The following is an 11,981-nucleotide window of genomic DNA, read 5'->3' as shown; positions in this document are numbered from 1 at the left end:
GGTCAAGAGTGTTTATGCTTTTGTTGATTAATACGGCCTGGTCAGCTCCTGATGTTTGAATTCACATTTAAGATAAATAAAAAGGATAATTGTTTCTAAAAACATTTGTTTTCGAGTGCTACCTGTCATGTTGCGTCCTAACCCCAGACGGGGCAAAACATGAAATTGGGGGGTTGTGCATTAACCCATCTGTTGCCTGTATGTTTAGTTCATCCATTAACATTTACTATACGTTCTGCTCATCCATTGGCAGAATGTTTGGCTCGTTCTTTGGCTGTTTTTAGTCAGGTAATGTTGTCGCTGTTCTTGTCTGACTGACAATTTTCTTTAAGTGAAGGAGGAAATATAGTGATTGGAATGGCGTCTAAATTTGAGTTTGATAAGTTTAAGATTTTGCCCACAGAGAAACAATTTGAAAAGTGCCATAAAGATGATTTGTTGTTGATTGCAGATTAAAAAAAAAAAAAAATAAATAAATAAATATATATATAAAACAGCAGGAATACCGGGAGATCAGAAAATGTATTTCATATAAAACGAAACCTGACCAAAAAAATGCTGGTGCATTAATCTGTAGGAATAAGGAAGGACAGAAACCTAAAGTGCTTTTTGTTGTCGAAAATTCTTGTATACCATTCAGGAGAACCTACAGACACTTGTGTTGGAGTCCAACAGCACGTCGTAGAGTTACTGTATACAGTCAAATCCAATGGCGAGTTACTGGCAAACACACAAATATGGCCCTGCCTAGATCTTGGCCAAGCATTTTCGGCAAAATATCTAAAGTTGAGCATCGAGCTCTTTCGTTATGATGCAATGCTACAAGTTTAACTTCACAATGTCCGATCCCCAGAGGCGAATAACATATTTTTTTGCATTATGAAGTCAAAATGGAAGTGACAGCGATCAGCAAGGTCATTAACTCTCCATCTGGCAGTTAGCATAATCAAAGTCTGAATAAATTAAATCTGACAGGTTTAACATTGCGCTGGTCTCTCTTCTTTTCAAAGAAAATCATTGACAACACATCAAAACGAAGCAATGTACTCGACAATGGAGTAAAGGAAAGATTAAAAGTGACAGAAAACAAGAGGAGAGCTGGATGAAGCAACAGAGACTCAACAGGGCGGTTCATCTGGGTAAAGTGTTTGCGTTTGGGATTCGAGCGGGGGATGACCGTGCTGCTGGTGACTGTCTGAGATTGGGCATCCCTGGTCCTGCAGACACCACCCTGTGACTGGGGGTACAGGGGCCAGGGGAACAAGAGTGTGTGGGGGTACCAGTACCTGGAGAGTAAGGATACGGGGGGATGTCAGGGCCTGAGGAGAAGGCTCTGTGAATTGGGGAGGAGGAGGGCGACAGGTGAGGACTCGTCTGGAGAAGCCACATCAGCTCATCGTTGTTGCAGCTTAAACGCTTCTTCTCGTTCGTCTCCTTCTCCACATAGTCCTGAAGGTTAGCGTTCTCTTCAGATAGTTGCCTGTAAAGACAGGATGAAAACTGAAAGAATTAAAAAAAAAGAACTGTGGTTAGTTTATATGTTGATAAGATGATCTCTTCCAATCTAATTGGGTGGTTCTTGGCCAAACTCAAGCTGCAACATGGACCAGATCTTATGCTAATAGTCAAAAGTCTCTCTACATAAGACTAAATATGACCTTAAATCACTTTAATCCAGGAATATTCATGGCTAACATACAAAAAAATACAGATATTTGATTTCATTATTTAGTATGTTGATGGGTATTACCTGGACACTGCAAGATGTCGGTCAATGCGGGCCATAAGGTCTTCATTCTGCTGTTGAAGCACCTGGACTCGCTCCTCTAGGTACAGGTTCTTTTGGGCCTGCTCAAAGGATCACGTGAACACAGATCTCTACATTAAATTCTTATACAAACTTCGCCTGGACAACAAGGGACTGAAATGGCTTTTATGTAAGGACAAAACAATGAGAAAGCATAAAGGAGTAAAAAAATAAAAGGGTTTAAAATGGAAGCTGGACCAATATTTGAATGATAAATAATAAAACATCAAAAGAAGCTGAAAGGAGAAAGGAGTTTTAAAAATGTAAATTGATGCTATGTCCAAATCATAAATAATGTAGGATCACAATAAAACAGACAACAGAATACAATATAAAGTATGCACAACATATACATATAATTACTCTTAAGTTTATAGAAGAGGTGATAAATTACTTAACCCTTGTATGTTATTGGGGTAAAAAATGACCCCTTTTGAACTTTTGATAAAAAAAAAAAAAACATGGGTCCCTTCATCTCAGTGGCATGAGATTTCATGAGATCTATATACACACAAAAACTGGGCAGGATTCTGTTGGTGTGAAAAAAATAATATACCCCACATTGGAAATGAATGGGAAAGAGTTGTTTTTTATATTGTTCAAATAAAATCAATATATCCACCACAATGCAGAACACACAGAAATAAAAGGGTGGTACTATAACACATCCACATTGCGGAACACCCACCCACACACACACACACACACACACACACACTCCCTGTTGTCTTTTGTTTTTGTACTTTGATGTTGAAATTCTTGTTTAGTTCCTGTTTCCTGTTAGTTTTGTAGTCCTTTGTAGTTTTATTCCTTGATTGGTTCTCCCTGATTATATCTCATTCCCTGATTGTTTCCCCAGGTGTTCCTTGTTTGTTCCCTTGTGTATTTAAGCCCTTGGTTTCCCTGTTTCCTGGGTCAGTTCTTTGTATTAATGTTTTTGTCTATGTGCTGTGCCAGGTTCCCTGTGTTTTTCCTTTTGCTCAGAGTTTACTTGTTTGTTTTTCAGTTTAATAAAGCTGCCTTTAGATCCTTATTCCTTTCCTGCCTCGTCACACTAACACAGATCAAAGGCTGATATATATATCTTCTTCAGAAGATGACAAAGCTGCTGGCCCCTCCACAGCAGCTCCGCCTCACAAAAGGAAAAGGTGTCAGGTGTGTCCCCCATAAAAAGGATGTGAAAGGCAGCATTATATGCACAAACTGCAAAGATGTTTTTTGCAAGGATCACACTTTTTTCATGACCTTCTACCAGATGTGCATGGATTCATGAAAAAAGACTATCTTGATACTTAGTATCATTCTCACTGTTTTGTACTGTTCTTGTTTTTTGTTGTTTTTCTTTTTATAATTAATTTTTTGTTGCTCTTTATTGCTATTCAGTTCATTGAATGTTCAGAATTGTGATGCCTTCAAAAATGCCAAGTCTGCCATTACAAAATGTTATTCTAGTACTATGTTCACTATTCACTCCTGTTCATTTCTGTTCAATTCTGTTCTAGTCTTTACAGTACCATGGTATGTAATCATTTATGGGGCATCACTGCAAAAACTGACTCTTCAAAATACCTAAAAAAAAGCTAAACTTACAAAAATACTTATATTTAAATATCTTTAAAGTCTTTGATCATGTCTAAATATATATTCAAATGCATAACTTGTGATAAGACCTAAAAAAAACAACCAGACATGAATGTATCTCTGCAGTCACCTGCTGGTTATATATTGTAATTTCACTTATTTATTTTTTTTGTCTTACACATTGCATAATCTCCAAAAATATAATTGAGAAACGTAGATCTTCGCTGATGTGAATTTAACATAAAAAAAATCATTATTTTATATGCAAATTAGTAGTGTTGATTACACATTTTGAGGTAAATAAATACCACAACCCCCCAAACAAACTGCACAAATTTAGAGTTTTAAATAATTGAAGAAAGTGATATAAAATTTGTTTTTAAAAAAATCATAATTTTGCTACAATCAAATTTTTTAGTGTGTCGGGTCAAAATTTACCCCTATACCTTTAAGGTAAAGCTAAGAGAATACAAGGGTTAATTAAACACAGCTACAATAAAGATGAAAATGTGGCTCTGCACAGATATGGAAGAGGCAGGGTATTATCCTGCACACATTTTTGTTTTAGAGCTTACCACTTTCTCCAGCTCACAGATCTTCTTCTCCTGGTCATGAATTTGCCGGTTCTTCATCTCCAGAACTTCTTTTAGACTCTTCAGGTCCTCCTCGATATGCTGGTATGGAGCAAGGGCATCCTACAAATACATATGCAACACTTTCATTTAACGTGTGTTGCTATTTTATATGTAAATATACAACAGTTAGTTTCGGTCCTCGAAATCAGATTGGACGAGAGAAGTTTGAAGAGTGCTGATGTCTCAGAACATCAGCACACGGATACTTCACTGTTTGTATCACTCCGCTTGTGTTTGTGGTGTTCTGAACTAAACTGTAATAGCAGTGCCGCTGTATAGAGAGTTAGATGTGCCTCTTTACATTTATTTTTGTGGCATCGCAGATTTTAGCCAGCAGGTGGCGACAAAAGAAAATGTTTGTGTGTAATATGAGCCAGTTGAGGTGATGTGCATTGAGTCAGCATTAGTCAGTCAGTGTTTTTATTCATCTGCACTCCATGATAGCTTGGATTACAACTATACTACTATAGCTGGGAAAGAGCTTTATACAGCTTTAAACTAACAACTTCAGCATTAAGGCTCATCAAAGCTGAGAGACACAACAGACTGAAAAATAAAGGCACTTAACGCTTACCAGATTTTCCACATTGGAGAGGAAATACTGTTCAAAATGGCAGAGGAGATTGCGGTTTCTATAGTGAATGTCTCTTGTACCCCAGCTACTGTGAAATAGGAAGGAATACCCCCGCTCGGGTGGCTTTTTTTCCACAGAGAATATAGGATGCATTTGACCAAAATTACTTTGTCTTCATAAAGCTGACTAACACACTACAGTATCTCTGTTTGAGGGTCACTACAAACTCAGGTAATCACACATGCTCTCTCTTTTTTTCTCTCTCTCTCTCTCACAAATGTGTTTTTTGTGACCGTACTCAAGTGTTGTATATAAGCCTACGGCACTCAGCCATATCACACTCTTGCTCGTGTGATATTGCTTAAGTATTTGTGTCTTGAAGAGGCATACTACAATCTGTTCATCAGTGCTCTTCCTCAAGGCCTCTTCAAAACGCTTGGCTTTGTCTTTCAGAGTTCCTTTCTGGAACGTCAGAGTGTCCACCTGGTCCTGAAAGAAACAGTACTGTTAACAGAGAAAGCAAGACAACTGAGCGGGCAAAACATCTTAATAAATCTCATTTACTTATATAGTCAGATACATTTTTCCTTCAAAAACCACAAAAAAGTACAAGTAAATCAAAACTACTATCCTAAATTACCTGAAGGGAGAGGCGAAGACTCTCAAAGTCCTCTTCTAGACTTGCTTTCTGCTGCTCGTGAGCTTTTCTTAAATCTGAATGAAATGAAAGTAAAATGAATGTGAAAGTTATGCTTGACATTTTCCTCTAGTGCTTAGTAGTGGTTTTATAAACTGGACACTAACCTCTCATTGTCCTGGCATGCTCCTCCTGCAGCGTTGCCATGGTGATGTTGTGCATGGTCTTCAGGTCCTCCAAGGCGGCCTCATGGTTGGCACTCAACTCCTCAACCTACACAAAAAACAAACAATTTAGATATACTGTGTAATATGAAGCAACGCAGTTAATTAAAATACAAAGATGAATATACGTGTAGCTTCTTTCTTCAAACAGTCAATTATTCCTATTTCACATTGATGACAAAATGCTGAAAGCATTTTAATCCAGTGGTTTTCAACTGGTTTTATTTTAGAAACCAAGATTTTAAGATCAGACACCAAGTGGCAACACAAAACTGTACCAAACAAAACATACATATCATTTTTCTTTTACCTTGCACAGTTTGGTCATGGTTTACGAGGCTCAGGTCATGTCACGCAACCTGACCGTGTTGGCATCTACCTTCTTTTTCCCCACAACAAAACTATAATATAGGACTATTATTTAAAATATCGCCCACATCATGCTGACTGTGACTGCTGTCCCTCCTCAGAATTGATTACACATTGCACAGTTATACACATTCATGCACATTATGTACTTATCTACTGTGTATACTTACATTCAGCCTGCCTTGGTCAACACACAAACTGTCAAGTAATTGCACATTGCAACTCCTGTTGTTTATCTTGCTCATCTGAGCCTGAATATTGTTTGTACTTCTTTTTGTTTAGCATATATATATATATATATATATATATATATATATATATATATATATATATATATCATTTATATTGCCATTATAATATTGGCATTATATTTATGCTGTTTAGCCAGAGGGGAACTTTCTATTTGATTGTTTGATTTAAGAATTTGCATCAAAATAGTGTACGAACATATAAAAACAGACCTGCAATGCATTTTTGTGTTGAGACCCACCAGTTTAGAAAAACCTTTTAATCTACAGGTTGTAAACCTACAGCAAGCTTTCATGATCGTCAGGTAGATGATTTTACCTGTTCCTGGTGCTGGGTTCGGAGCTCCTCCACCTCTGATTGGTGCTCTGCTCTGAGATGGTCACTGTCTGAAGCATGGCGCAATCTCAGGTTCTCCTCTAAGGTAGCAAGCTCAGACTCCTGCTGGACCTGCAACTCTCTAAGCTCACTCTCAAAGCACTCTTCCAGCTCTCTATTCTCCTTCTGCAGACGCTCCCAGCAAGCTGCATTAAAGGCTGGCCAATGAGGGCAGATAGGATGAGTTTAGCCAATATAATCCGTGTTTTGCGTTTTTGTCTTCGTGTCTTATGGAGTCTGGACAAACATTAACCTCACTCAACTCACCCACTTCATGCTGAATCCTGCTGAGTTCCTGGGACAATTCTCTCTTCTTTTCTTCAGCATTTTCACTCTTAAACAGAAAATAACACATCTGCTTTTATACTATACAACTGGGATTTCAACACATATATTTCACACAAGAGCAGCATTGCTGGTAAATAAAATGAGCAGCATTGTTGGTCACCAGCATATGTTGTATTTTGGATGCTAACCATCATAAACCAGCTTGAACCTTCATAAAAACATATGTTTATCCTTATGAGAACTCTCCATAGACATAATTATTTTTATACTGTACAAACTATAGATTCTATCCCCCTATCCCTAACCCTCACAAAAAACGTTTTTTCTGGAAAAAATAAAAATAAAATTGTTCATATACTTTGCGATATGAATTATGGGGACATTAGAAATGTCCTCATAAACCTCATTTATAGCATAATACTCTTGTAATTACCAGTTTGAAAATACTCCAAACCATCCAAACCCCACCCCCCCACACACACACACACGCATGCACACACACACGCACGCACACAAACGCTCAGGAAACATTCAAGAATTACAATGTTTTATATTGGACTAACCCATAATTCATTAATCTCATTAATTAATTTACTACCATCCTCCCACAAACAAATACTTGCTTTTGCAGTCCTTTTATTATACTAGTTTTTCAGCAACCACTGCCTAATGTACACTACCTGTTGCGTACACCATTTAATATTACTTGTATGTGTGAATGTGTACAAAAAACAAAACAAAACAAAACAAACATCTTAATGCAATAAAAAAATACAAAAAATACAAAAAGAGAGGAATACAAATACATTACAAGTAACACTAAGTTTCAATGTGTGTGCTTTAAACCTTTTTTTATGTTATATTTTTTTATATTTGAAGTCATTGTGTTTTATTTCCCCTGATTACTCAAAGTTGTGTATCTGTGAATTAAAATATGCAGATACTAAAATTCCAGTGCCAACAATGAGCAAATGGAGAGTGAACACCTTCTTAGATATGATAACTTACCATATTTTCTCTAATAGACATCAGAGGACACTACACTTCTTAAAAAGTTAGCTGACCAAAGGGAATTATATGTGGAACACAACAACATATGCCATTTATCTTAAGGAGACACACACAATAATATGAGTGCTGTCGGTCTGTGTGCAAACCATCCAAATAGTTTGCTCTTGCACACAGTTACCTAATCTCTCGCAGTCCAAATAGGTCTATTTACAGAGGAATATGGATCAAGACTCTGATTTGATCTATTGTTTTGGAGTTGTGTGAGACTGAATGTGTGTGAGATTGAGTGGATGTATCAGTTCAAGGCAGTATATCAGTAAACACAAGTGGTTGCCTAGTGGATAAGGCTTTGGCATGGCAACACAAACAGACGTGTGACGACTATAACATCATTGTGCCCTTGAGCATGTCACTTTTTCTCAGGGGTTGTGCAAGGGAGGATGTCCCTGAAAATCCTGTTGAATAGAATACATCTGCTAAACAACAAATAACCAAGTTAATACAATATGATTTTTTAGATAAGCTACAAGTTATAGAGAAACAATATATGCATTCACAAAATACAAATGACTGTTTCCAAGCTGTAATTACAGCTTAAAATCATGCAGGACTGTCCTTGTGTGTGTGTGTGTGTGTGTGTGTGTGTGTGTGTGTGTGTGTGTGTGTGTGTGTGTGTGTGTGTGTGTGTGTGTGTGTGTAAAGATGGCCTTAGATGGCTAACTGGATTTAGCTGGTCACCCAGCCTGACTGGCTGACAAGAGCTCAAACCCCTCTTAAAATTAGCAAACCAGAACAGCCAGACAAGCCAAGACCAACAAACCATCTTAAGCTGATTTAAAAACAGAAAGAATTAGCTTTCCAAGTTTCTAATAACTGTTTCTGTCAGTTCAACCAAAAAGATGACATTTTTTGCTCATGGAGGTCTGAAATAAAGTACCTTGAGGCAGAAGTGTTGAGTGCAGATCACAAAGACCTCCAGACCCATGCTGGTTTTCTTCAGTTCTGTCTGTAGAGCCTGTAGTTGTCTGCTCTGCTTTTCACTGCGGCCCTGCAAAAGCTGCAGCTCCTCATGTATTTCTGCCTCCTCTTGCTCTTTCTCTTTCTTTTGCTCATCTTCTTTCCTCTTCTCTAGGCCCGGAGAGCCAGTACGAGGTAAAATCTGCATGCTTAATGCTCGGACCGCCGCTGTTGCTCTCTGCTGCCTCTGAAGGACTGAAAAGACAAACGTTTGAGAGAGTAATAAAAAATACGTTTTAAAAATTCACCTCAGTTTGGCCATATGTACGTAATGTCCTCTCTTTTGCAAGAACACCCCAGGGAGTCTTGCATGCTTGGCAACCATGAAACAATTTACATAAAGCTTTACCATAATTTCTGAATATTCTATAGGTAAAGGAAAGTAACTATATTCACAAACTAGATTGTCTCCATGTCATTTTAAAATGAAATATATGAATGGAAATTTACAACCATACTTAATACACAGTGGCAAAAGACAGCATGACAAATCTTAAGTTCAAATAAAATAATGGAAGAATTTCTATGAAATCCACTTGCAGTTCACAATACATGCATTAAAAAGACTTATAGATTAGTCACACCAAGACCAGAGAAGCCCTCTTGGAAGTGCTACATACTGTAAAGATATTGTCCAAAAAAACTAGCATTAAAATGAAAGGATTCGGTATTAATAAAACAATACAATATCAAGGTGTGTATCTTAAAGGGATAGTACACTCAAACATGAAAATTCTCTCATCATTTACTCACTCACTTACTTTCTTCTGCAGAACACAATGCAATGCAAATAAAAGGTGACCAAAACTTTGAAAGTACAAAAAGCACTTAAAGGCGAGGCCGGGAAGAAAAGTGGCGATTGACTCACTCTGACCAGATGCCGCTCGGCTCCGCCCTGCTCACCACATTAATGTATACATATTGATCATTGTTAGTTCATGTTAGTTCTTAATGATGTTACATTATAAATTTTTTATATCAAAATGTATTAGTATGTGTCGAGTTAAATATAAACCAAGATTACAAATGCTGTAAATGTATTAATTTTGCATATTAATTTGTTGTGTAATGTTAATGGATACAAATCTTATTTCAACTGCTACCAATACATTTAATGAAAAGCAATCAAACAATTCCTCCATGGATAGATTACCCTAGATGATATATTATCATGCACTTTCTTAATGACTCCTTGACTAACTTTTGTTCACTGAATAGTAAATAGTAGTACTAAAGGAAGGATTCATTTATTTGTTGTAAATATCACTCCATGTTGCAAACATTTGCTGGCATTATAGGGCCTAATTGAACTTTTACATTGATCAAACATAGTGTCAAACACAACCATAAGAATATTTCAAAAAGAAACATGAATGATTTTATTTATTCATTATTCTTAATTTGTATTCTATCTGACGTGAGCATTTATCTGATTCTAATTTCAAATAAAATATTACAGTTTAGTTTCTTTCTTTTTCTTTCTACCGTCAATGATAATTCTTAGGAAAACGTGCCTATTGTTGCTAGTAATGAATTCAACTTCCATGCGTGTCTGACTGACAGGTAAAACGCTCTCTCTCATTTCAGTTAATTAGGCAGTTATTTTTTGTTATTTCAGCAGGCAGTTGCTTCATACATTCTGATCAACAGCATTAAGTTAAAGATGGTAAACTTTATAATTTAACTTAACTGTCAATGACATGACCCATTTTAGGGGTGGTCCAGATTATTACTCTATTACTCATTATCGAATGCCAAATTAAAAATGTACTTGGGTGGAAATAATTTTAAATAATATTGAATTAGTAAATAAATAAATAAAAACAACCAGGGCAGCAGGCCAAATCAGTAGCCAGGCTACAGGCCAATGATTTCCTCGCCACTCCAGATGGCCAGTCTGGGCCTGTATGAGCTGAAAGTGCCATAGAAGCACCACACTATGAAGTGGTTGCTTCTACACTTCTGTTTTTCATCTCACTTTAGATTTTTATGACACTATCGGTTAGGTTTAGGTTTAAGATCTAGGGTAGGGAGGTTGGTTTTGTTGATTTAAAACTCCATAGAGCATTAACCTTAAAAACCTCATCTGTTTGGGGGAAAATCTAAGTCGCTTTTAGCACAACACAATGGACATTTCACCATGGAAATGCAGGAGCCACTTAATATAATTTTGGAAAAGTGTCGCTACAGTCACATACTGTCAGTAACTATAAAAAACAACAGAAGTCAATGTAAGGTCCTCATTGTAATAGTAACACAAACATGTGTGTGTGTGTGTGTGTGTGTGTGTAGGGTTACAGTGGAGATGTGAGTGTGAGAGAGTGTTACATCCTATAATGGCAACACTGTACACTTGCAGCAGCAGGAGGGAGCTCTTAAATGAAAGAAATATCTTGGCTTGATCTTTGTCTTGGTTTGTTACCTGGAGACTGTGGTTTAGGAGAGACCACAGCCAGTCTCTTTGGGGAGGAGAGAGATGAACGAGTGCCGTCAGAACTCTGAAATTCCGTACGAGCAGCTATAGATAAAAAAAAGACATCAGAAAATCAGTTAATGGCAGTTAATGGCTCGGCTAAAAGGTATAGCTCACCCAAAAATGAAAATTCTGTCATCGTTTACTTACCCTCATGTTTTTTTTCATAAGGGTTTAGAACAACATACAGTAAGGTGAGAAGCTTTATTTTTTGATGAACTATCCCTTTAAGATGTAACCTGAGTTAAAAGGTATTTGCAAAGGGCATACACACACACACACGCACCCACCCACACACACACACACACACACAACATGTTGGTGCGGCTATCCTAATGAGGACTCTCCATAGACATAATAATTTTTATACTGTACGAACTATAGATTCTATCCCCTAACCCAAACACTAACCCTCACAAAAAAAGTTTCTGCATTTATACATTTAAAAAAACATAGTTTAGTATGACACTAGAAATGTCCTCATAAACCACATTTATTGCATAAAACCCTTGTAATTACCAGTTTGTAACCTAAAAAAATGTCCTCGTAAACCACCCAAACCCCCCCCTCCCACCCCCCACACACACACACAGAGAGAGAGACATACACACGTGTAAATGACTGCAAATCCATGAATGCATACACAACTGTAACCACCACCCCCACCCCCCCATCTCTCCCTCTATCTCTCCGCTTGCATGGAGTCATAATATGGTCTCAGCGGTCCGAGGATCGATTCCA

At 37.3% G+C, this 11,981-nt stretch overlaps 1 protein-coding gene across 1 annotated transcript; it reads right to left on the bottom strand.

Moving 5' to 3' along the window:
* Nucleotides 1-1,087: 1,087 nt before the first annotated feature.
* LOC127635796 (microtubule-associated tumor suppressor candidate 2 homolog) lies at nucleotides 1,088-9,007 on the bottom strand. Its single transcript, XM_052116019.1, has 9 exons — nucleotides 8,688-9,007; nucleotides 6,719-6,785; nucleotides 6,395-6,609; nucleotides 5,402-5,507; nucleotides 5,238-5,311; nucleotides 4,988-5,086; nucleotides 3,964-4,083; nucleotides 1,751-1,848; nucleotides 1,088-1,480 (listed from the first exon to the last, which is right to left on the bottom strand). Exons 1-9 carry the CDS (start codon nucleotides 8,913-8,915, stop codon nucleotides 1,132-1,134), a joined length of 1,356 nt encoding a protein of 451 aa, XP_051971979.1. The 5' UTR covers nucleotides 8,916-9,007; the 3' UTR covers nucleotides 1,088-1,131.
* Nucleotides 9,008-11,981: the final 2,974 nt, after the last annotated feature.

This window comes from Xyrauchen texanus, chromosome 43 (assembly GCF_025860055.1).
Source record: "Xyrauchen texanus isolate HMW12.3.18 chromosome 43, RBS_HiC_50CHRs, whole genome shotgun sequence".
NCBI lineage: Eukaryota > Metazoa > Chordata > Actinopteri > Cypriniformes > Catostomidae > Xyrauchen > Xyrauchen texanus.
Note: the sequence above shows the minus strand (reverse complement) of the source record. Positions and strands in the feature narration are given on the sequence as shown.